The sequence below is a fragment of the Rhamphochromis longiceps genome, linkage group LG16 (genome assembly GCF_057381845.1).
Source record: "Rhamphochromis longiceps isolate RC_006_pf linkage group LG16, R_longiceps_female_GT1.1, whole genome shotgun sequence".
In the NCBI taxonomy this organism is placed as follows: domain Eukaryota; kingdom Metazoa; phylum Chordata; class Actinopteri; order Cichliformes; family Cichlidae; genus Rhamphochromis; species Rhamphochromis longiceps.
Window position 1 is genome coordinate 38880961 of NC_140572.1, and position 26622 is coordinate 38907582.

The 26622-nt window shown below is 43.2% G+C and overlaps 2 protein-coding genes across 4 annotated transcripts in view; both read left to right on the plus strand.

Annotated features, from left to right (window-relative positions):
- Positions 1-14149, plus strand: part of lrp1bb (low density lipoprotein receptor-related protein 1Bb) — a 296012-nt gene extending 281863 nt beyond the window's left edge. For all 3 annotated transcript variants that reach the window (XM_085384593.1, XM_085384594.1, XM_085384595.1), the window contains 9 exons: positions 4742-4903; positions 5436-5610; positions 5909-6013; positions 8288-8401; positions 9963-10039; positions 10561-10651; positions 10919-11069; positions 12626-12700; positions 13376-14149. In XM_085384593.1, the coding sequence (XP_085240719.1) occupies positions 4742-4903; positions 5436-5610; positions 5909-6013; positions 8288-8401; positions 9963-10039; positions 10561-10651; positions 10919-11069; positions 12626-12700; positions 13376-13516 (1091 nt within the window). In that variant the 3' untranslated portion in view covers positions 13517-14149. The remainder of the gene's footprint in view (positions 1-4741; positions 4904-5435; positions 5611-5908; positions 6014-8287; positions 8402-9962; positions 10040-10560; positions 10652-10918; positions 11070-12625; positions 12701-13375) is intronic.
- A 10976-nt stretch (positions 14150-25125) lies between these two features.
- LOC146651660 (uncharacterized) overlaps positions 25126-26622 on the plus strand; it is a 57344-nt gene continuing 55847 nt past the window's right edge. The window contains exon 1 of the mRNA XM_085385388.1: positions 25126-25384. Coding sequence (XP_085241514.1) covers positions 25214-25384 — 171 coding nt within the window. The 5' untranslated portion in view covers positions 25126-25213. The remainder of the gene's footprint in view (positions 25385-26622) is intronic.

Sequence of the window (26622 nt, forward strand, 5' to 3'; positions counted from 1 at the left end):
GGGTTGTTGACTCTGTCCATTAGCTGCTGCACCTCCTCTCTGTATGCTCACTCGTCGTTCTTGCAGATGGGACCCACCACAGTCGTGTCATCGGCCAACTTGATGATGTGTTTGAGGGGTGCAAAGGTTGAGTTTCTGTGCCACAAACACGGCTCTAATTTTGACGTGGCTCAACCAACATGGTCACAACTTTGCAGCATATTGGAAGTGCAACACAGACGTGTGCTGGTGGAGGCAGGTTATAGATGCAGCTCGTTACCCTCGTCACAAATGAAAGCCAGCTGTAAAGTTACTAATGTTATGATGTTTTCTTTGGGTGAAGAAAAAACTGTATGAATGTTTTTGCTCTTAATTTGAAGTGTAGGAGGAAGCTGCTGAGTCTGTGTTTGTGCTCGTTTGGATGCTGGAACAAAGACACAAGAATACCTGTTCAATCAATACAGTTAATTACACTTTGATCTGCTGACAACACAAAGTGTTTCCACGTCTTCTTTATTAGGCCGTGTGACAGTAACTTCTGATCTTTAAGTAGAGCCAGTTTAGGGCTTCACAGCTGTAATCTGCAGCCATAAACTGAGAAATAAGCAGCAGTACTAAGACTGCACATAATGTTGAAATAATTAACTCTGTCTGATCCGCTGGTTTGCTCTTTGTTTCCTTTGTGACTTCCTGTGTTTCTGGTGTCTGTGCTTCAACCTTTTTGTAGCGTTTGGCATTTATTTACTGCTTTTTGTTGTTTCCTGATTTTTTTCTTTTGGTTCTGTTAAACATTAATTTTTTCTGTACGTTTGTAATCAGCATGTGAATAAAGTGTCCTCATTGTTTTTACTAATGTACCAGGAATTCCTCCAGAGTTCGTCCACTGTTTGAAAGCACTTCTTGTGGGTGCAGCTCCTTAGAGAACGTGACAGTAAAGATGTTCCTCATTTCTGATTGTCAGCCTATCAGGAGAACTCGCAGGTGTCTGCAGCCCAATGAGGTGAACTCGTGCAGATACACTTGCCTCTGTTTGCGTTGCTCTGCACAAATTAGCATCAGTCTGCATCTCTGGCAAACCAAAACTTGATATTTGGTGTGAAGACACGATCAGGCTGGTGTCGCTATGAGAACAGTCAGTGACACCTAATTTGACTAATGGGACACAACAAAATGTCATAAATTATGATTTGCAGGCATTGTTATGAAACAACAGTAAGAAGAAAATCCCCTCTCAGTATGGACGTCAGTGATATCATCAGATGTTTTTGTTTTTCCAGTGAAATCATCCTGTAGCTGAGTGAATGATTAGGACAAGCAGGCAACGCCGAAACTAGAAACCACAGCATCAAAGCACTGATGCAGGTTTGCAGCTTAGTGTATTCTTTTCAATGATTCTCCTTTGTTTGTATTTTTATTACACTTGTAACAGTAATAAGAAATATCCCATAAATAGGGATTTATTTCATTTTGTAAACGATCTTAAATTACCCAGAATTCACAGTTTGTAGTCAGGCCTGAGATGGTCAGTGTCTAAAATGCTTGGTGCAGCAGATAAATGTTGACGTCTATTCAATTCAGTTTTATTTATGTAGCACCGAATCACAACGGCCGTCAGCTCAAAGTGCTACAAAAAACAGAGAAAACACCAACCATCAAACGACTCCATATGAACAAGAAGGAAAAACTCCTTTTTAACAGGAAAAGACCTCCATCAGGACCAGGCTGAGGGAGGGGCGGGCAGGTCCCCTGAATCCAAACTGGAAGCTGGTTCCACAGAAGAGGGGCCTGAAAACTGAAGGCTCTGCCTCCCATTCTACTTTTAAATACTCTAGGAACAACAAGTAGGCCTGCAGAGCGAGAGCGAAGTGCTCTAATAGGGTGATATGGTACTACAAGGTCATTAAGATAAGATGGGGCCTGATTATTTAAGACCTTGTATGTGAGGAGCAGGATTTTGAATTCTGGATTTAACAGGAAGCCAAAACAGGAGAAATCTGCTCTCTCTTTCTAGTCCCTGTCAGGACTCTTGCTGCAGCATTTTGGATCAGCTGAAGGCTTTTCAGGGAGTTTTTAGGACTTCCTGATAATAATGAATCACAGTCGTCCAGCCTGGAAGTAATAAAAGCATGAACTAGTTTTTCAGCGTCACTCTGAGACAGGATATTTCTAACTTTAGAGATGTTGCACAAATGGAAGAAAGCAGTCTTACATATTTGTTTAATATGTGCATTGAAGGACATGTCCTGGTCAAAAATGACTCCAAGGTTCCTCACAGTGTTACTGGAGGCCAAGGTAATGCCATCCAGAGTAAGAATCTGGTTAGATATTATATTTCTAAGCTTTTCAGGGCCGAGTACAATAACCTCAGTTTGATCTGAATTAAGAAGCAGAAAGTTAGCGGCCATCCAGGTCTTTATGTCTTTAAGACATTCCTGCAGTTTAACTCATTGGTGTGTGTTATCTGGCTTCATGGACAGATAGAGCTGGGTGTCATCTGCATAGCAGTGACACGATTGCAAAAGGTGAACCAGGAAGTTTGAGCTCATTTCAGTGTTTACACTACCATGTTCCTATGGTAACAGTTGCATTGGCCATTTATAATAAGAAGAATAGGCAAGAAGAGTATTATTCACTTTCTGTGTTCCTGTAACATTTTAGTGATGTCTTTCATAAGGTTTTTGCTAGTATTACTAAATAACAGCACTGAAACAGTTTGATTTGTGCATCCCATAATAAGATAATATTCAATATTCAAGAAACATAAGAAGTCTGTAAAACTTACAGCTTGCTGACACATCCAAAACCAGTTGGCATCAGTATTTGTGAAAACCTGAACTAATGTTTTAGTTTTCCAGAGATGAAGAGAACAGCTGAGTTCATCGCTGTGACGTTTGGCCTTCTCAGAAAGATTTAACCCATCAGTTATTGAGTTATCAGATCCGAATGGAGAGATTGATTTCCTTTGGACGTTTCAGTCAGATTATTCCAGGCACAGAACTGTAGAGTGTGAAATTACCAAGTGGTGTAGTGTGACCTACATGGCGAGACCTGTATCCATGGCAACTTGGTTGTGTGCTGTGTAAGTAGTGTTCAATTGTTACCTTTTCTTGAACTTGTTTCCTGCTCTCGCTTGTCCGTTATACAAACGGCGAGCATGATTGGAAGGTTACTGTTTCAGATCACCCGCACAAGGAGGCAATTCTCAACACTCACACGTCTCTAATTGTAAAAATAATCAGAAGGTGCAGCACGCGTTTCTGTACGGTCTGTGTGAAGATCGTTTCAGTCTGTGCTTTTTCTTTTACCCACGTGTGAGGATTGTAACAAAGTTTCACACCGAGGCATTGATACAATCTTTGTAACTGTGGCTGCTGGTCTGGGGTCAGCAGTCACTCCTAGCTTAGCATTAGCATGCTGTCTGTGCAGGTGCTAGTTGTGTTAGCAGCATGCTGTGGTTGTTTCTGTCCTGGATGCAGTTTGCACTTCACCATCGTGTTCTCGCCTCTCTGTGTAATAAAAATAAAAGTAATGTTTATATCCACACTGCAGGCTCCACCACTGTTTCCTGCTCCGACTCACCAACTGGAATCGATACGGAGAATCAATAGGCAAACAGGCTCTACTCTACTACTGCGAGCCGTTTCACTAGAAAAACCTGTTCTCGATGGCCATCCCTACATGCATGGAAATACAGCATATGAGGCAGAAATAGAGTTTGTACGATTTTAACAAGCTTGAAAGTCGATATTTGTTTTCTTGTGTTTTCTGTTATATCTGTTTTGGGGCTTTTTAGACTTTATTGCATTAGGACAGTAGATAGAAGACAGGATGTAAGACCAACAGAAGTGACCCAGAAAATGGCCCGAGGCCTTAACAGCATACAGGTTGTCTCCACCCAGCAGCCTGCTTTCTCGTAATGTCTACGTGTAGCCTGCAGGAATCGTTCTCCAGGCTTCTTTCACTCCATTCAAATTTTGACCTGCTGCCGTTAGTATTCAGTCCAGTTCTTACTTCTGTTGCCGTACCTCAGATTTTTCTGCCTGTTTCCCTTCATTAAGAATAGCTGACAGCCGCTCTGAACAAATTAAATGTTTAAAAGCTGCTGGTAACAAAGTGCCCGTGCTATGTTGTCCGGCTCAAAGTGTTATGGGCAAAAACACCCAATGTATTAAATGCGAAACAAAAATATATAATAAATATATAATAAAAAGATATCAAAAACAAGATGATACAGCAAAAAAAGGGGATTTTGTTATAAAGGTTCATAAACATCTCAGTTCCAAAAAATCTGAATTTTCTGGCTATTTCGTGATGTGTTGGGTCTCACAGGGTTCAGTTATTTATCTTCTTTATCTTCAGCTCAGCAAATAAACCGAAGAAAATAAACCTTTGAAAATCATCAGCTACAGTGATGTGATGTGTGAAATTATTGCTCAAGATGACTTGAAAAAGTTAGTTTCTCTATATAAAGAATATTAAAAGAATAATTTCTTTCTCTATAAAGAAATTAGGTGAGGCTCAAGACTTTTGCACAGCCCTATATATCCATGTAAATATGAAGTGCATCTGTGTAGGTGTGTTTTCAGGTGTGTTTACAGCCACGAGGCAGTTTGGAGCGCGTGGACGCGTCATGTTTGTGCACAGCAGTTTTGGCTCTGTGGAACAAACTAAAGCAGTTCTGAGACGGATGAATTCATCAGTTCGTTGCCGATTTCCACCTTTCCGTGCTCTAATAATCTTTTATGCTCATATTTCTTTTCAGGAAAGCCCACGTGCCGCTGTCCTGTCGGATTCTCAGGGCCTTTTTGTGAGAAAAGGATTTGTGACAATTACTGTTTAAATGGGGGGACGTGCGACGTCACTCAGGGGAACCAGCCGGTGTGCCGCTGCATGGCCGAGTATACCGGGGACCGCTGTCTTTATCGTGAGTCCTGTTGGCAGCAAACAAACACAAACAGTCATTGATGTTCCCCTGGCTGGCTGTGGCTGCCAGTAGCACCTAATCAAAAGAAAATCATTGATTTGAATTCAGTTATGTCACATAAAATCCACAGAACAAAGCGTTTGAGAGTTCCCACTCTGAGCGAGAGACAAAAGCAATCCCCTCAAAGTCTCTTCTTTCCAAAAACACCACATTTGCTTCAATTTGCAGATAAACAAAAATCAAAATTCTACCATCAAACAACCTTTGGGTGTTTCTGCACCGGGGCGATAATGCATTTTCTTTTGCTGCGCTTTGACATAATGTGTTGCGGGGAAACAATTTCATCTGCACATCATTAGTTTTTCCCACTGTTGCTTGCCCAAAGGGTGATACGTTTTCATCTGTGGCTAAGATATCATTTGATGTGGATAATTAAGTCCCATTAAAACCATGTACTGTTGTAATCAGATCAGCTTAGACTGTGTTTCTACATTATCCTCTCTCTCTGTTTATCTCTGCAAACCTAAAACAGACATTTGTCATCACTACTGCGTGAACTCCAAGGCCTGCACTTTATCCAGCAGCGGCTACGTGGAGTGTGTGTGTCCCGCCAGGTTTGAAGGGAACAAGTGCGAGGTGGACAAGTGTCTCCGATGCCACGGCGCTCCTTGCCTCATTAACGAGGAGACGGGAGAAGTGGTTTGCAAGTGAGCGCTCCGTATTTACTCGCCACTCTTGTCCATCATCTCTTTGGCTGTGAGGCTTCATAGTTGATTTTTATTCATGGGAAAACACGAGTTAAACAGTATAATGTTCATTCAGGGCTCAGTCGCTTCACCCACAGGCTGCCGGCGGGAAGAATTGATTTAATTAAATCAATAATTTAAGGCCACGTACCCTGTAGCGTTTTAGGTTTGGTCATGTCAGTGAATTTGAAGCTGGCTGAACTCTCTGCTTCTTAGTTTTCTGGTTGTAACTAGGATCCATTATTTCTTCACCCTCTAGCTGCACAAATGGAAGAATAGCACCGAGCTGTCAGCTGTGTGACGGATATTGTTACAATGGAGGTACCTGCCACCTGGACCCTGACACCAACCTGCCTTTCTGTCAGTAAGTCCCTGCCTAATGGTGAAAGTAAGGAAAACTCAATGTTCTCCACTGTTATTCACACTCACATCACTGTTTCGATTCAGCCGTCGGCTCTGTGCCCGGCTTTAAAAACTGAAAGTCGCCGCGTGAGATAGATGTCTTCCTTTGGAAAGAAATCCTTAAGTTGAAGGTTTGATGTCACTATGTGGAGGCCATGAAACAGCAGGGGGCCGAGTGCCATACAGCATCCTGTGCTGTGTGACACCTCGCTGTGGCTTAAGGTTTTAGGAAGATAAAGATGGTTTCAGACTCCTTCAAAGCCAGCTATTCTCAACATATCACACTTTTCCTCCTTGCAGCTGAGAGCTGATGTCAGGCCTCTGTGGCTCTCTTCAGTCAGAGGGTTTAGAAGTTTGCTCAGTACTTCAGCCGCCACGAAGCTCGAAAAATTGCACGAGACAAAAGCTTGACTGGCACACGTGAAGAAATCGCCGTGAAAGGCTACTCAGAGGGCTCCCTGTAAATGAATACCTCCTCCGCTATAATCACTCGCAGTGCTGTGTTAAAAATCTGTCCAAGGAGGAAATTGGAAATCCATTTCAAAGGCCAACTCTCCATTTTTTTTAAATGCCCATTGTCCACTGTAGTTAAATTGAAATTTGCAGGCGCCGCTCACAGATTCCAGGGAATAGAATCAATTTCTATGCAAATGATTCCATCTTATTCGATGAGGTTAACAGATCCTGATAATGCGGTTTATCATTGCTGCAAGATGAGAGATTATGTGAGATGATGGATATGTCGGCGTCAAGAAATCATAATGTTTGACCTTAATACTCTGAGTAAATGTATATTTCATCAAGCCTACCTAAAGAAGCTGCTACGGCTGCAATCATTCTTGCTTTAAAAACCTCAAATATACGAAGAGAATACCTCAACATTTCACTGCTGTCTAACAAAATTCAAGCATTCCTGTTAAGCAGCTCTGTACTGTATGACTTTATGTTGTTGCTCTTTTCCTTTTCTGCACAAAAGCTAAGTTACTTTAGCATCTACAGTTAGAAATATCCATCAGTCAGCTGTGCAGCGGGGAAACAATTATTTGATCCCTAAATTTGTAAGTTTTTATCAAACAAAAAATCCAGAAAAACACACACATTACATAAAAGGTATAAAAGAATTTGCATGTCAGTGATGGAAATAAATATTTGACTTGGTCCTTCCTGCATGACACGAGTCAGTTTCATGCTGGAAACTCGTCCATGACCAGTTGTCAGTGTCCTGGCCGAGGGAAGGAGTCTGAGATGTTACGGTGCGTGGGCCTGTCCACTGGCCCACTCAGTGAGGCAAAGTCATCCTGTCAGAAAAACATCCCCAAAACATAACGTTTCCACCTCTGCAAACACAGTGGCTGAGCTGTTGCCAGTTCTGGTTTCATCTGACCACAGCACTTCCGGAGCCTTCTCTGACTCATTTACGAGTTCACAAAGTGAAGACGGGCCTGTGCCGTGGAGCTGTGGGCTGATCCAGCACCTTGGTGATCGTCCTCATCCCATGATGCAAGCTCCCACATGGAGCTCCAGACTGAGGACAAATTTATTTTTCTTCTCTTTCCGTTGTCACCTTCTCACCAAGCTTCTCGCTGATGGTATCCTGTTCCAGCCTCGTGCAGGTCTGCAGTCTGTCGACCTTTGACACTCTTTGGTCTCACCTGGTGGTGCAGAGGTTGGACCAGAACACTCGATTGATTGATTGATTGATTGATTGATTGATTATGGCACACGATCACACAGCCAGTCTGTGAGAGCCAGTGGATCAGATACGTGTTTCACTCAGTGACGTGCAAATTCATTTAGCGCTTTTATATAATTTGCTTTTTTGTGTTTCAGGTTAATTTTCAGTCTGAGAGATTTTTCATGTTCACAAATTCAACAGAGAATCAAATCATTATTTCCCCTGTAAGCTGTCATTTCTATTGTTTAATCAAACTAAATGTATTTTCTGGTTTTTGCTTATTAGATGCATTTATGTGGATGCAAGCAACCATCATGTTGGGGCCCAAAGTTCTTGTTTAACAGTTTTCGTAATCTGCAGCAGGCCCCACATGCGTCCCCCTCACGTGCTGAGCAGGGACGTTTGTTGATCTGTTTTGCTAATTTGCAGACGTCACACTGTCTTGTTGCATCTTATGACTTAAGCTGCTAACAGGGTTTAGCGTTCTGTCGCCACTCATGAGGCAGCCGACAGTTGAACAGTTCTTGGGCCCTTTTGTCACTCCAAACACATGTTTTGCAGCTGCACGTCAGGGTTCAAGAACCAACGTTGTGATGAGCTGGCCAACCCCTGCGATTACTTCTGTCAGAATGAGGGGATGTGCACATTAACAGCTCTTAACAAACCACGCTGCAAGTAGGTCCCTCTCACCTCTCCAGCTGTATTCAGCGCCCACTCACCTCCTTTTGTACACAACCCACCCCCACTCCATTTGGCTTCATTTCAGCCTCAGTCCAGCACATAGGCCTCTCTGTGATGGTGCCTCCTTGTAGCAGCTTGTCATGTAATAAGTACTGGATATAGCAATGACTCAGCGTAGATGGTGGAATCACACAGATACTATAATGTTGTTTTATTAGAATATGTTGGCTTATATTTATTTCTGTATGGAAACAACATGACTGACTATTATTAGCATCATTAGCACCAACACGTGTTGAATATGTTCGCTGCAGTAAGAAAGAAAATACGTGGCGAGGTCGAACACTGATTACAGCGCTGATGGCGTTTAGAGACGCGAGCTTGTTTCTGTTCTAAGCTTCAAAAACAGAGTTTTGTAGAAAGTAGTTACATGTGACAGTATTTCATTTTAACCTTTGGTATTTAAACGACTTTAAAACAGGAAATAGTTTTTATTTGAAACATGCTGCTGTGCTCATTTAGTTACTTTAGGACACAGCTAGCTGTAGCTCTGTTTCTGGTGGGCCAAGCTAAGCGGCAACAGTACAGGATGCTATTTATGCTTCTGCTGCTTAAAGCCAAATATGGTTCTTATTTCCATGATAAGTGACAGAGACAGCAGCAGCACCAGCAGTCTTTCCTGGTAGATAAAGATGTTGCTAATGTATATTAGCACCACTACGTTGTATATAGGGGCACTTATTACATCACCGGCTGCTGCATAGCGTTTGTTGCCTCTTACTGCCACCCATCTCATGCACACGTGAACCACGGGAAGATTACAGCATAACACTGTGTGTGTGATGTGGGCATCAGTGCATTTGCAGCCTGTGCATGATGGCTAAATACGTCCTGACCGGTCATTGCACATAATTTACTCGGCAGAACGTGTCATCTTTAATCGGTGTTCATATTTAAGGCCTTTAACTTTTACAGCTTAGCCGGGTTTCTTTGTTGAAGGGACTCCGTTCCATCCTGGTTTTTGCTTCTCAAAGGCGGGAAAATGAAGACCCAGGTTACGCCCGATGTCCTAATAAAGTTGTTGTCAAAGCCCGATGTTCTGATTCTGCAAGTGCATGTTATTCAGGATAGTTTCATCCTATCATCACCCTGCCGCCCCCACCAGATCACTCATGCTTTACATGCTTTAGCGTCAGCTAAATTGGACGTCACCTCCTCTAACAAGGGTCATGCATCACGCCCATCGGATCCCATTGGAACACACATGAGATGACGACTTGTTGTCATCCTTTGATCTTTCCTGTTTTTTGTTAATACACTGAATATTCAACACGTCAGTTCACATTAAGCTCTTTACGGACACAACATGTATCTGCTTAGTGCTCTCTCTCCAGGTGGTGTTTTGTTTGTGTTGAATCAAAGCCGTGTGCCGTATGTGTAAGCCACAGTCACATCATGTCGTAGATCATTTTGCAAAGTTGTTTTCTCAGCAGCCTCTCTGCAGCCACAGTATGCTAATGATAGTTTATTTATATTCTCTTTTGACCTCCTTCAGATGTTCAGCCAATTGGGCAGGAACACAGTGTGAGAGACCCGCCCCTAAAAGCAGCAGATCAGACAACATGAGCGGAGGTGAGGCCTGGGAATGTCAAGAAGCCTTAACATGTCCTGTGTAAATACCTGCATGTGTCACTGGTTCACTGACCTTATTGCATTTCAGTGGAACGATAACTCGTACATCTGAACATCAACAGATTGGCATCGAACTACCGAACTCCTACCAACCTCTGCAGTTTGCATCATTTGAGCACAAAGGGCTCTGCTCAGCGGGGTTTCCTTGTTTGAATTAGAGGGGCTGTAGTCGCCAGCCCGTCAGGGTTCAGTAATATGACTCCTCTGTCGTCAACTTCAATTTAAGATTTAAAAAATATATCTTCTGAAGTCGTGCACGTCAGTGTAAAATGTCTTACATTTCTAAATGTGCAGCCTGTCTGTGCTGGACGTATGTAAATGGAGTGAAATGTGCAAACAGCGAAGCCCTGTGAAGTGAAAACGCTGTTATTTAAAGTGGCTCTGTTCACGCCGCGGTCACTGCGTGAACTCATCTCAGCCCCTTTGCTGGTCGCTCATCACGTCCTCTCTCTGTTCCCCAGGAAGCATCGCTATCATTGTGCCTCTGGTCCTGCTGGTCATCCTGATTGTGATGGTCGTAGCAGGTGTTTATATCTGCCGCCGGAGGCAAAGGTACGTCGATAAAGAAATATGTAAGAAAAAGAAGCTTCTAAGCAGTAACGTGAGAGCTCCAGCATCGCAGAGCTTTGAAGATGAATGGATGCTTTTGCTTTATGAGTGAAAAGTTTGCTTTCAGTAGATCTGAACGCTGAGCCTGTGGTAATAATCCATCGTTCATGGCTATCTAACAAAGTGATATGCTCCAAGTAGCATCGTGCAGCAGCACACTAACAGCATGTTGTGTGTCGCGTTAATGATGATGTGCTCTGCACGGCTCAGGGGCAAACGTGTGCAGAGGCAGCCCATGACCAACGGAGGGATAAACGTGGAAATTGGGAACCCGTCATACAACATGTATGAAGTGGACCACGACAACCACGCTGATGCAGGCAGCCTGCTGCGCCCAAACTTCACACTTGACCCTCATAAGGTGGGTGTGTGTGTGTGTGTGTCACGTGTGCTCAACAACACGTCATTCCTGTTTTAATAGGATGGAATTCAGTGTTTGACTTCGAGCTGAAACCAGATTGTTGCCAAGTCAAACGTGTGGAGTAAAAGTTACTGAGGAACTTTGAGTGGGGCTTAAACATGCAGCTGAATCTGTTCGTATGTTCTCACATACAAACGTCAGTGTAATTACATTTAGCTACAAACTCATTAAAGTGATTCATTTTCAGTTTTCATCTCATATTTGATTCAATGTAACTCTTGTTGGGCAGCGTCTGCAGGTCTCTGCTGCATTAAATACTGAAAGCTTAATCATTTTTGCACATATAAAACTTACTGCACGTGTTTTCCAACTAAATAAAGTTTTTACAACCTTAACAAATTTGTACCATTTGATCTCCTATAAGTTGAATTGACAGTACAGCAGATGCTGGCTCCTTTTTATCAGGATACTTAGAGGAGAAATCTTAATGGTCATCACTATATTATTTTTATATACAGTTACATAGATTGTCTATGAAACACATGTGGCCCAGCTGTAAGAAGGTCGACCAGGAGTCTTCTGATATGAAACTGGTCTTACTGTCCAGCCTCCTACTCAGCGACTCTTCATCAACAACTTCAAGGTCCTCTGAGCTCTACCTCGATGTCTGCAGTGACAACACTGAGCCAGCTTTTTTATAGCCAGCTGAAAACTAGGAGTTATTAGTGTGTCGTGAAGCATTGTGCACTTTGAAGTGAAGTTGCAAAGAGCGAGAACAGACAGACAGAAACAGTTTGTGTAACAAACTAGTGACTGTTTCTTGGCTATTTTATTGTAAAATATCTGCATAATGTTGTTTTAATTTGCCATATGTGTACATCCCTTACTACCACATCATTGTTAATACTGCAGAGTTTTAAAAGCCATGAGAAAATCTGTTTAGACCTTGATTGATGCCAGTCCTTATCACACTAATTATTAGCCTTGATGCTGCAGCTATGTCGTCTTTAATTGAAGGGTAGAGCAAGGACAACAGCTCAAATGTGTCTTTCAGATTGGAAAATAACTCAGTGCTGTGTTCTCTGCATCTGGCCCGGCAGCTGCTGGGATGTGATATTTAGAATTGAGATGCATCCGGTGGAATTACATGAGGCTTTGCAGAGATTTTACAATCTCTCTGGCCTGGGCACAAAAATATACAGATGCCACGAACCTGGAGGACGTCTGTCTGTGTGGTGATTTATTCTCTCCACCCCACACGAACTCCCAGCATATCAAATGAATCCTAACACCTTCACAGATGCAATTATGTAGCTCACCTGCTGCAAGTTCAAGCCTAATGCTGTTGCTTCTTAAGCTGCCAACTTTGACATCTGCTATTGTGAGTCCAGTCTGTGTTTTTAACCGAGACATGCTGGTGTGACTCTAAACCAGCCTCCATACGTCCAGCTCTCGTGGTACTTGCTAGTTTGTTTTTCCAGCGCAGTTTTAAAACCCGTATTTGGACTGTGAGAGTTCATCTGTATTTATATGGCACGGTGCTTGTTTTGTTGCAGGGCTGGTGTGTAAAATCCAGCGACCCTCACACCTTGGGCATGAATTCTGTGCCCAAGGAGGTAATCCCTGGACAGGTGAGTGTTACACATTTTATTTTTACTCTGAAGAAGAAGAAAAAATATCCATTTTTACATAAATTCACTGTGAGGAAGCTTTGTGTGTTTTGTGTGGTTATTTTTGAGTTACATTCTGCTATTTTAAAAACTGTGTAAAATTAAAATCATGCTAATGTTGACATCTGGTATATACTTGCTCCCTTTATCATTTTGTGACATCCTGTCCAAAAACCACCAAACTTTCCTTAAAGTTCCAATAATCAACTTTTTATTAACAAATGTTTCGCACGACAATTGGCACCAAGTTCAGTTCTGTTGCTCATTTTGCTAATATCTGTGGGACTGTGGAAAGTTTGCAAACTTTTTTGGTTGAGATGCAGCCGCCATCTGTTTCCAGCAAACCTCCTGTGATGGAACATCGGTTAAACAATCTGCTAACAGAGCGCAGATCCATCGAAATGGATTCAAATTGGATCAGAACTCAGCCAACAAGACAGAGGAAGTTGTACATGAATTTAAATTAGCCCAGGTTTCATTAAAGCCGATGTAAGTGATAGTTTGTATGAGGTGAATCTGACACGAAGACTTTCTTGATTCCACAACATCTATTAAAATGCAACCTCGAGACTCCTACTGTTGTAAAATATCATAAATTAACATTTGTACTTGGCATCTCTTCCCCTGCCTGTTTAGCCCATGAACTACTCCAATCCAGTGTATGCAAAGATCTACATCGACGGGCAAAACTGCCGGAAGCCAGTCATCAGTATCGATGAGAGGAGAGAGCTACTCCCAAAGAAACTCGAGGGGACAATTCATGAAACCGCCGCATAGCCTAACTTTACACTTTGTACTTCTTTTTTTACCACCGTGTATAATATGAAGGAGGAAACAAGATTTTTCTATTTCCTATGAGGCTCTTAGGTTTTACTGGTTTAGCATCAGCATAATGTCCTCGTCGCTGTGCTGAAGACTTTAATTTTCCACTTAGGGTTTGCTTTCTGTTTGTCAGAGATCCGTTACACAGCGCTGTCAGTATACTGTATGACACTGAAGTAAAGCTGCTGATTTGCAAAAACTTTATTAACACCTGAAGCCACACTTGTGCACAGTTGAAACCTTAAATGCAGTGCTAGAATTTGTACCCATACCTGTTTGTAGTTCTAGAGGGAAACAGTTTGGCTTTGTGGAGATGATGAGGGGAAGGGCCGGCTCATTTTATCTGGAAAAAAAAGTATGTATAGTAGAGAAGAGTAGCGTGGGTTTTTCTGTTTTTGTTATTTCATGTGACATATGGACCGGAGAGCTTCACAAACGACAAGCTTGATTCCTTTTATTTGCATCGCTGCACCTGACAGCTCTGCTCCGACAGTCCCACTGGACACAATAACATCAACACAGTCGTTTCTCAGACATTATCTCCCGTCTTTCTCATTTCCACGGATTCCAATCTTCAGTCGCCTGTTTCAGCAGTAATATGACGTACAAACGTATCTGAGAGATATCGAAGCCCACCCTGAATGTTTTCCGATCAGATTCCCGGATCCCGTACTGTACGCTGAAAAGACAGAATATCATATTTTTCTAGGTCTCATATATCAACAAATGGATTAAAGATGGAGAGAAGAAAGATTTACCACAGCTACAAAAACAGTTACTAAGAGTTATTATAAAACACGTCTGTTACTTCAGAAAAGGAAGATGATAAATATAAGAAATTTTATAATTTTGTATTTGATTTGTATGTTGTTTGGCTGCTTGTATTTTGAAGAAATGTATTAAATGTAAGTAATTTTTATATAAAATGTAAATCGATATTGAATAAAGGGGGCTTATTTCCACTTCGTGTCTTTCTCTTGATCCTCCAAAATGATTGTTATACGATGTCGATGATAGTACGTGTGCACTTCTATTGTTCAACCAATGATCAAACTGTCAGTTGTTACACATGACTGCTGACCCGACAAGTCAATCAGCAGCGTGAGGTCTTTTACCTGCTGCGCAGAGGAAGGAGGCTGATGGGAGATTATTGCCCTGCCTGTGAGTACAGGAAGGCCGGCGCTATTCATTACCTGGATGTGGGGACGCGGTGTCAATGCCACCTGCTGAAGGATAATTCAGTCTCCTTTCACTTTACTTACAGCGGCTCTGTCTCCACGCATTTCACCTCCATTCTCACCATAGCAACCAGAGGAGGCAGCGGCACTCCTGCCCTTTCTCCATCTGCTGTGCCATCGGCGGGATCTGCCAGCACGCCCAGCTCACCGCGTTTTCATGACGGTACAAATAGATGCCGCGGTTTCCAGCTTCCCTAATTGGCCCGTGCGCTTTGTTTCGCTCGGCACCGCGGCGTGGAAATAGAGTAATGTGGCTGTGACTGGCCTTTTTCTGTGCTATAGAACATTTATCAATAGAGCTGCAATGATGAAGAACGTATTTCAAATGTTCAGCTTTTATGACTGCGGCATTTAGAAGGTCGAGGTCGTTCCCAAGGTCGAGCACGAACGACGCCACGTGACTGTATACGGGTCTTTGATTAAAGCACCAATAAGCCTGTAGCCCAGGAGCGTTGTTCTCACGGAGCAAGTTTTAATCTGTTCGACATAAATGAAACTTCTCAATGAACCCTCGTGTTGTTAAACGAAACTGTTTAAGGGTTCATTTTGTTTCTAATTTTGTTTCTAATCAAAAATGACTCATCAAACATACATTATCAGTATTATCATTGACTCCTGTGAACATTACAGTTCTTTAAACTTCTGTTTGTTATTTATGGGCCGCCTGTCTCACTAATCTGATCTTCTAAGCACTGAATTTGAGTTAAAAAGAAGCATCATTTCTATTTTGACTGTAAGAAATAACCCAATGAAACACACTGTGTGTCCTGTGTATCACAAACTACTACCATGAACATTTGCTTTGAAACCATTTCAAACATAAACACACAAAGTTGTGTTCCCAGTCAAAAATGACAGAATATGTTTTTATGGAGGAAATTAGTCGCACTTCCTTCTGACACAGCTCCTCACCAGAACCACAGGAGAGGAAGAAATTATCATCTTATGTCCCTTGAGACCTCTGAGACATATTCCACTTGGTTATTTTCAGGTGTCCCAATATACACCTGTATGTTCCAGGGACAACTAGTCCTGGTGTCGCATGTTGCCCATATCTTTAACTATATTTAGGCTGCTTGCTTAACTCCGCCAAGGACGGTCCCAAGCCCGGCTTTAAAAGGAGGAGGGTGGTCGCCAGAACCGATAAATCGGGGAAACTTGGCTTGAAAGCAATGGAATCCCAACGATCAGCTTTATCAACCAATGCTACCGCATCCGGGGCAGCTGATGCGCCAGCGCTGGGGACCCAGGGCGCTGGTGGGAAATGGACTACTGGCCATCAGTTCCATCGAGGATGATTTGAAGGCCCTTCAACTTGACCTTGAGCAGGCAAGAACCATTGCCATAGATCGAAAAGCATGGAAGATAATCGTTGGTCAAGCAAGAGAACCTGCGGCACCTACAGCAGCGTACTGGTTGCGCGGCCGACCACCGCCGCTGGTCGCCCGCTAAAGGACAAGAAGAAGGCTGCTTGCTTGACATATACTGTTTGTCCCCTAAAGCCACCAGGCACTCATTCACCATGGCGTTTGGATACGGACGAGTAGCTGGCGCTGGGATGTGAGATGGGCAAATGAACTGAATCATTTCTTCAACAGATTTGACTCAGCCATGAGGCAGTCTGCAACATCGGCTGCAGACTCACCCACCCCCACTGCTGCTGCTCCACCTCAGACACTTCACACCTCCTCTATTCACCCTGCTCACTCCCCCCCACCCCCAACAACAGCATCCAATACACACTCAACACAAGGCTCCAGCCTGCCTCTCTCAACCACCCAGGTTAGGAGGGAGCTGAGGAGGATTAATGGCAAGAAGGCAGCGGGTCCAGATGGCATCAGCTCGAGGGTCGTCAGGTCCTGCGCGGACCAACTGTGTGGGGTGATGGAGCACCTCTTCAACCTGAGCCTGAGGTTGGGAAGAGTCCCACAGCTCTGGAAAACCTCCTGTGTTGTACCAGTGCCAAAGACTTCACGCCCCAAGGACCTCAACAGCTACAGGCCGGTGGCTCTGACATCCCACCTGATGAAGACCCTGGAGCGGTTGGTCCTGGCTCAGCTTCGGCGCCTAACAAGCTCATCACTGGACCCACTTCAGTTTGCCTACCAGCCTGGCATTGGAGCGGATGATGCCGTCATTCACCTCCTACATCGTTCCCTCGCTCACCTGGAGACCGCTGGGAGCACTGTGAGAATCATGTTCTTTGATTTCTCCAGTGCCTTCAACACCATTCTTCCCTCGGTTCTAAAGGACAAGCTGGTGAACTCTGGAGTGGACCATCACCTCACTACCTGGATCCTGGACTACCTCACCGACCGACCACAGTATGTGAGGACTCAGGGCTGTGTGTCGGACAGGGTCGTCTGCAGTACGGGGGCCCCACAGGGAACGGTTCTGGCTCCGTTCCTCTTCACCATCTACACTGCAGACTTCTCCCACAATTCCACCCAGTGCTTCCTGCAGAAGTTCTCTGCAATAGTCGGCCTCATCACTGATGGGGACGACAAGGAGTACAGAGGACTGACCCAAGACTTTGTGGACTGGTGCCAGCTGAACTACCTCCAGATCAACGCCAGTAAAACCAAGGAACTGGTGGTAGACTTCCGCAGGCACAAGCATTCTCCACTGCAACCACTGAACATCCAGGGTATGGACATTGAGGCTGTGGACAGCTACAGGTACCTTGGTGTTCATCTGAACAACAGACTGGACTGGACTCATAACTCAGACGCCCTCTACAGGAAAGGGCAGAGCAGGCTGTACCTGCTGCGGAGACTCAGGTCGTTTGGAGTGGAGGGCCCACTCCTGAAGAAATTCTATGACTCTGTTGTGGCTTCTGCTATCTTTTATGGCGTGGTCTGCTGGGGCGGCAGCATCTCTGCTGGGGACAGGAAGAGACTGAACAGGGTGATCCGAAGGGCCAGCTCTGTTCTAGGATGCCCTCTGGACCCAGTGGAGGTGGTGAGTGACAGGAGAACGGCGGCTAAGCTGTCATCCCTGATGGACAACATCTCCCACCCCATGCAGCAGACTGTGACAGCACTGAGCAGCTCCTTCAGTGGGAGACTGCGGCACCCACGGTGTGGGACGGAGAGATTTCGCAGGTCTTTCCTCCCCACTGCTGTCAGACTCCACAACAAAGACTTTAACTGATCAAGCACACACATCCATACATGTGCAATAATACTAAGTGCAATAATCCTTTCTGTCATCGTTGTATTTTTACTCAGTTGTATATAGTATTTGTATTTGTATTCTATTTTTATCTTATTGTATATTTATTTTATTTTATTCTACTGTATATAGTATTTTATTTTATTCTATTCTGTACAGTTGTGTACTGTATTTATTCTTATTGTATTCTAATTTTTGCCTCATAACTTTTGCACTGTCCACTTCCTGCTGTGACAAAACAAATTTCCCACGTGTGGGACTAATAAAGGTTATCTTATCTTATCTTATCTTATCTTATCTTACACACTCGTCCCAAACTTCTCTGATTGCTGCCAGTTTGTCTTGTTGATGTCAGCCTGGGCTTGTATCACGGCTCTCAAAGTTAATCACCTGAGACGATGGCCTGGAAAACTTTCCAACTACACTCTCCATCCCATAAAGTGCTGGTAAATTCATTTCTGGATCTCTCGACTGCTCAAGATCAAATGTATGCTTCGAAGTCTTTCTGGGTTAACTTCCTTCAAACATTTTTTAGAATAGAAGAGAACAGAATTCAACTTGTCACTGCACATGTACAAGTACAAGGCAACGAAATGCAGTTTGCATCCATCCAGAAGTGCTTTAGCCATGATGCAGATATATTACAGAAATGGATCTGTTATAGGTATGAGGGTACAAAATATGGGTCTATTATGGGTATGTTACAATGTACACGGTATGAAGGTATGTTATGAATATGCTATAACTATACTAAGTATGTACAGGCTGTAGTGGTGTACAAGCTATGTGCAGGCTATGCAGGGTAGTTTTAACACCCCTCTGCAAGGCAGAGCAGTTCCCGTACCAGACTGTTATACTGGGGTCTGTTTCCCTCCAAGCTGGTCCAGTTTACCACTGTGGTCTGACGGAAAGAGTTCAAAGCAGGATTTAATGTCATCGATCCAGGATGCTCTGCAGTCATCCTGATGACAGTTTGAGCTGAAAGCCTCGCTGACTTGAACGTGACTGCAGACTCAGCACAGCCATCATCTCCATCACTGGATTCTCCTCCTCATTTGTTTCATGGTCTGGATTGCACAGATTATATTCTGTCCTCTTCAGTTCCTGACCTCTCCATCTAATCCAGCATCATGTACACTGCTGCTAATGTAGTAGTAGAAGAAGTATATGTAAGGTATCCTACATGAACATGATCAGCTAGTCATGTTTTACTCATGGATATGAAACCTATTAAATACGAGGTCAGAGACGGGAGAGCGATGTACGACTACACCCATGAATTCATGAAACCGTGCACCTGTTGGGCACTTTATTAGGAACAGCTTGCTATTACCTTCAGAACTGCCTTAATTCTTCATGGCTCAGATCGAAGCTGCTGAAACATTTTGGCGTGCAGCAACATGACATCATCACACAGTTGCTGCAGGTTTTTTGGTGACTGTGGAGGAACTACAGTGGTGTAGATCATTCACAGAAGATGGTACACATCCCATCATAAAGGGATGGAGACAGTCAGCAACAATACTCAGGTAGGGTGTGGTGCTTAGACAATGGTCAATGGTATTAGGACCCAAGGTGTGCCAAGAACACCCTGACACCATCACACCACCACCAGCAGCCAGAACCACTGAGACAAGGCAGAATGGATCCGTCATCCATCCATCAGACAACTGCTGCTCACTGGATATTTCTCTTTTTTGGACTATTCTCTGTAAACCACAGAGATGGCTGTGTGGGAAACTCCCAGCAGTTTCTGAAATACTCAGGCATCAACAACCATGCCACTGTCAGTGTCACTTAAATTCTGTTTCTTCCTCATTCTGATGTTTGGCTTCGAGCTCAGGAGGCGGTCTTCACTGTGTCTACATGCCTACACGTGTTGGGTTACTGCCATGTGACTGGATGATTAGATATTTGCATTAAGAGTAGTTGAACAGGTGTACCTGATAATCTAATGAGTTTATGAGCACGTGAGATTACAGTGATGTTAGGGCTAACTCAGAAGGTTAAAGCATGCACCTCCTGTCATGACAATAAGACTTTATAGATTATATTTGATTTGTCTGCATCTGATCACACGATTAGTGTTTGCTGTTGTTGTTGTGTTCATTTTACAGGCTGTGATAACAGATAACCTGGCATTTTGGGAACTGCTTATTTTAAATGTACCAGAAGTGAAATCATTACATTATTTATCAGAAATTCATGCAATAGTTGAACTAATCCTGATGCTGCAATATGACTACAGACCACATGGAGCAGATGATACATCTCATATAAAAAGCATTTCACCCTTCGTGTTGAATCCTCCCATTTTCAGCTGTGCATGAATTGTCCTTGTATTGTATTTATATCAAGCACCTCCTGAAATATTCAAATAATGGTGATTACTAAATTAATAAATGTGCAGTAAAAGCCGTAAGGTGGACTGTAACTGGAAATTAATGCATAACATTTGGATGTGAATAATAACTCCAGCCATACGCTGTAAAAAGACTTTCAGCGTGTAATCTGGCTTATTACACTGGGGTGTCATAAAGACGAGGAGAGCATTCACCCAATGATCTCGCATATGCAAGGCTTCGGCTGATGAAAAGCTCCAACTCAATGAGCGACGCTGCTGGGCCTCTCACTCAGCCCTCGAAGTGCATCAAAACAGGAGAAAAACAGGAATTTGAAAGAAAGAAAGCCCTAAACCAAGAGATGCCTGGCACTCCCCTCCCTTCACCTTGCCTATTGATTTTTTGTCTCTTTTCCACTTAGCAAGCGTCACCATTCTCCTGCATAAACATCAGAAAAACCCAGAGGGCTCATCTCTCGGACAGAATCAATAACAGCAGGAGTCGTATTCACATTATAAACAACAAGTCCTGCATACTCATGCTACAGCCTGCACCACCAAAAGCTGCTTATTGCTCCACGTGCTGCAAGCAAGAGAGAGACTGAAACTGTAAGGTAACAAAACAAGGACGAGTGAGCTGCTGGAAACAGCTGAAAACTTCCATCTAACCTTTTAACAGCAGCTGCTTTCAGTTTGAACCGCTGACACTAACTTACAGAAGAAAAGATTCACAAGGGAGCACGACTGCATGTTCAGCTCAAGATTAGATAATACAGCACTGATATGAACGTGATCAATATGAAAATGAGAGTAAATAATAAGAGCGTTCATCTTGGTGCTGGAGGCTGTGGATGACATGTAGGTTTGGAGTCACAGCAAAGACATAAGATGACGGGTCTCCTCAGCAGGTGAGTTTGCTCGGCTGCTTTGCCATCCAAAGATCTCTGGTGCGTTCAGTAGCTCCCAAATATTCCCACGTTTTTCTACAGGCTGTTTACAAAAGAATGGATTTTTTTGTTGTTGTTGGTCAACAAACTGTCGGATTTACACACACTAAAGACATCTCGAAGTGGAGGAATGTTCTGCATCCTCACAAAACCCGACTAATGACCGGATTAAGACGGAGGAAATGAGGCTGTATTGTAATCCCCTTGGTGAAAGCAGCAGTTTCAATAAGCCTGGCAAATAAATCTGTGGGAGGGTCCACTCTTTCCTTCGTAGCTTTTCTGACTATGTAACACTCCTGCTCCCGGTCCTTGATTATAGCAGCGTGTGGCACAAAGGGCCACATGCGGATCATGTGCTGCACATTTTAATCCTTAATCCTGACACTGTGACACCTGTATTGGCTTTAAAACACTTCTAAAAACTTTTAAGATTTTCGGAGAACAGAAGAAAAGTGACAAAAGGTAAAGTGAACTTATAGCACTTCATTCATAAAGTGAAGAAAATTACTTTGGTAACATATAAAAAAACCCCTGATGGAAACTCTATTAACTTTGTATCCTTCTGCTCTAATCATGATACAAAAATGGAAACGTTAATAATTACATGGTTGCAGAGGAATGCTGTGTAACAGCTGGGTGGAGCTCCGAGCAGTGACGACAGGTGGACGATGAAAGAAAGAGAACAGAGATGCACCAAAACCATCACTTATACTTGTCAGGGGCGGAGCCTATCCCAGGTACCAGAGGCAGGGTACAGCCTGGATCTCCAGTGTAATGCAGCACTGAGCTGTTATATTTAACCTAAAGCAGAAAACGTTCTGAACACTGAGCTCAGTATTTAATTTAGCCTGTAAGTGAGCCTGTTAGTCTTACTTAAGCCACATAAGGACAACATGTCCTGAGTGTGAGTAAGTGAGACCTGCTAAAATGCACAGTTCTCTTTTTTTTAACGTGCAAAAATAAATCTTTGGAACAAAAAAGTATCCCTGTTTGGCTTTTATTCATTTAATTTTACATTGAAAATGCTGTTTTTCACTGGCTGACATCCAGCAAAAACACTGATTCAAATGACTGTTCAATACAAAGCTGCTACTAAGTGTCCCGTCACTACTTCTGTTTCTGTAACATGCTGTCACTTTATTCATATAAGAAAAATTAAACTGAACTGAATTGACTGCAGCAAAAAGTCAGAAATGAAAGATAATGTGATCACATCTCTTCTCTGTTCCTGTTTTATCATAATTACATTATTACTTTGTGAGGCGTCTTAATACACACTGTGTGCCTCCATCTAAATGGCAGAAATGTTAATATGTATGTGTTACTTACAAAGGACCTTCGCTGGAGCCATTAGCCAAAGCAATGCCTTTGAAAAGGGCTTATTTCTCTCTATAGACCTCCTTTTAGATGTGCTGAATTAGAGGAGGAGGAGGTGGGTTATGTAGCAGAACAATTGTTCCCCACCTCTGAAATAGAGTCTGAGAAATGAAAGAGGGGGACTGGAACAGAGGTATTTGTTCTGATGCAGGCAGATATGCATGGTGGGAGGTAGCGTGCATTGAGTGGACACATCTACCCTATTGGTCACAGACTGACCGCTTCCATGGACCGTTGTGTGTGATGAATATATACAACAAACAAAGTGTACTCCTCTCTGCAAATGTATTCATGCAAGCAGGAAACAAACGATCATTTTAAGATTCCAGAAGCAGCTCAGGGCTCGCTGCCTTTATCGCCATCTGGCTGTCTGCGGCCTCATCACGATTCTTCTAAGGTGGCCTGAAGGAGGAGAGCATTTCAAGCATGTGAGTGATAATGACCAGCAGCCTGCCTCTCTGTGCAATAACTGGCAAGTCCTAGCTCTGTGCGGCTGGAGCAATAATCACTTCATGTCCACTTCATGTCAGTCGCACAAGGCCTTGCCAACTTACAGGAAGCAAAATCCTGCTGTCATAGCAGATGTTGAGGAAATGATATGCTAGTTTCTTTTCTTTATGGGGACTGTGATATTTGAGCTTCACAGCATGGCAGAGAGCGCCAGAGCCTCTGACCTGTTCTGCTGTGCGAGGAATACGAGGTGACTGTGAGAGGAAGTTCACCTCAGCTTTGTGAACTGGCTGCACAAATGCCAGATAATTGTGATTCCTGCTCTTGGCTCCTCAGATTTATATCACTCAGTGCACGTCTCTGTCTCTGGAGTTGTGGGCTTAAGTGAACAGGGGAAACTCTGTATTCTGCCTCTGATCTTTGTGGATCTGTCAATGCCAATATAGCCATTTTTATTTGAAAGCGCGGCGAGTTTAGAATTCTCTTTTGTTCCAGGTTGTTCATTTTGTAGCCTCCTGGATGTAGCTGTCATTGCTACAAGCTTAAAAGTGGTTTTCCTTTAATAAACTGGCTGCAGAAAGAACCGAGGAAATCAAAAACACCCGAAGAAGACAGCGAGAACCTTTTCGTCTACCAGACATGTTTAGCATTATCTCACAGTCACATCTGCTTTTCATCTGATAGCCAGTGGAGAAAAGCTGATGCAGTATCATGCATTATACCAGACCACCACTGGTTTGGATAATCTTGGCTGCTGCCAAGACTGTCTTTGATTATGACTTCACACAGCTGCGAGTGATTTTGGCTGTGGTTGTGCTTTATCTTTGTTTTATTATGGCTCTAAAATATCTGTTTGCTATGGAAGTGACACTCGCTCACTGACTTTGCATCATGCATGCAGGTAACACACCTGGTAGACGAGTCTCACAGGTTCAAACTGTAAGCTTCTGCAGCTGGACATATCCAGTCCACCACAGACCGAGCCATAGCAGCAGGAGATGTCCAAACAATGACTGGATATCCAGTCACCGCTTCACCAGTCACAGCAGGCAGAGCAGCTGCAGCTGTGCTCACACTCTGCAGTTGGATAATGTCAGAGATCAGCCTTTTAAAATGCATAACGAGGACTAAATGCGTCACGTAAAGTGTCACATCATCTCTCACTCTGCTAGACGCCGCAGTTTCACTTTACTTGCAGTGTGTTAGAACAGCAATGAACCAGCAGGACTGCAAAGCATACAGCAAGAAACAAATGTTGGTGGTGACGTGAACCACAGAACTGTTTTTGCTCTGTCAAAGGTTTAGTGTAAAAGTGTAACACACACAAATATGACCAAATGCATGATCACATATTATTGTCAGGGAGCTGGGTCTGTGAGGCAGCATTTTGAGCTTATTTGGTATTTTTTGACTTCTTATGTTGGAGTAATGTTACGTTCTTTTGTTATTGAGTTGAGTTTTAGTCTGGTTCAGGGTTTCCCAACCACTGTACCGTGGCAGAAGTGAATAGGTGTGCTGTGGAAGATTATCTGGTTTCACCTGATTGGTACTCGTTGGACAGATTGGACAGAACAATTACATTCTCTTGCACTAGGGGCAGTACGACTTCTTGCTCCAATGAAATATATTGCTAACTGCCAGTAAAACAGAAGAAGATGAAGAAGAAACTATATAGTCATGCTGTGAGTGAGACAATGCAGCACAAAAGAGCAATAGATAAATATATATTTTATAAATAAGTCAATCTGACCTGGGATCTGGAGAAAACGCTGACCCAGATGTGGGCCCGAGCAGGAGTAGTGGTCAGAAGAAAGCAGAAATGGTATACTGGGGAAACACCGAACCAGTTCCACTGCACCTGGTGCGCGGGGAAAATGATCAACATGCTTTTTGTGACATGTTTGTTTGCCGTGTAATTCTTCTAATGTGAAATATGTGCTGAGGCTCCAAAAGGCTGGGAAACACTGGTCTAGTCTATGGCTGTGATGTCACGGAAGGTGGCCACGCCCCCTCCCGCCATGACAGTAGGCCAAAGAAAGCACACGGAAGCGTCAGCTATGGTTCGTACGTGCTGTGTTGTCGGTTGCAACGTTAGATCACACGATAGGGAAGGCAATACTGGACAATGGGCTCACTTTTCATCGTTTCCCCTCCTGGAGGCAACGGGAGGGATTTCATGTATCCGATATTACTAAACGAAGACGTCAGGCTTGGATTGCAGCGCTCACACGAGCGGATATCGACTTCTCTGCCATCCCCGACTTTTTGTTGGTTTGCTCGCAGCATTTTCTTTCCGGTGAGTTCTAAATAAATTTATGTCTCTTAACAGGCTTTTAGTGTTATTTTGAATGCGCTGAGGTCATAGATCATTAGATAAAACATCCTAATGTGTGATGCTGCAGAGCCACGTCAGTACGAGCCGATACAGAAGTGCGGAAGTGAGAGGCTTGTGAAACGGGACGCTCTGGCCTTCGTTGCGCTGCTCAGGTTGCCTAGCAACCATGATACTAACGTTTGATACAGCTTTGTGTGACAGAAAGAAGGAGACACAATGTTTTGTGCTGACATCACTTTGATTAGCTGAGTATCTGAGGCTGAGAGCACAGGACTGTAAACATGATTGTTGGGCTTCACGTCTGTGCTGAACAGTCATTTAAGATTAGCTAGTTAATAACAATTAGCTGATGTTGTTCATGAGACTAAAGTCATCTCACTGTGGTAATGGAAATATAATATGGCCAATATTATATAAATATATATATATTACAGCAGTGAGCTTGAACTCTGGGTCAAAGATTCAAGTCGCAGTTATTTATATTTCCTGTCACCTTAGATCTTCACTCAAAGACAAGTATCTGTGACAGTGTGTATACAGATGTATTATAAGAGACAAATATTGTTCTTTTAATATGTTGTCATTACTAAATTTGGCTCAATGCTTACATACATGTGTAAAAAGCAAATGTAGGAGCTGTGATAACTGTGTCTGATAGAATGAAGAGTAGACTGATATATGAAATATTCCTTTATTGGGTGAGAAAATCAGACCATGTCATAACTGCTGTAAGTCACACAGAATAGATATCAGAGCCTTAAACAGGCTGACGTCTGCTAAATGGGTCAAACTGGGCAGAAAGTCTACAAACACATAACATCCTTATAGAATATGATGTAACACTATAGATCAACTTAGCTCAGAATATATAAAGCATATAAACAGTTACAGCAATATGATGCAACAAACACAGCAGCTACTGATCCAAAATACTCAAAGCTTCATAGAACTGAAACCAACATTTATTTTAGCTCCATTCTGCTGCTGATACAGACTTTAGGTTTCTGAACATTAAACTTGTTGCTGCCTTTCATAGTGTGTAACTTGAAGGCCCTGAGTACTCTGAGTACTTTCTCCCACACTGGAAACACTGGGATGATAACATTATTTGAACATTACCTAATAAGACTGATTCAGCACAGACAGTTATGTTAAACTTTCCTAGCAGTCCTTCACAAACAGGGAACAGTCTGTCTATT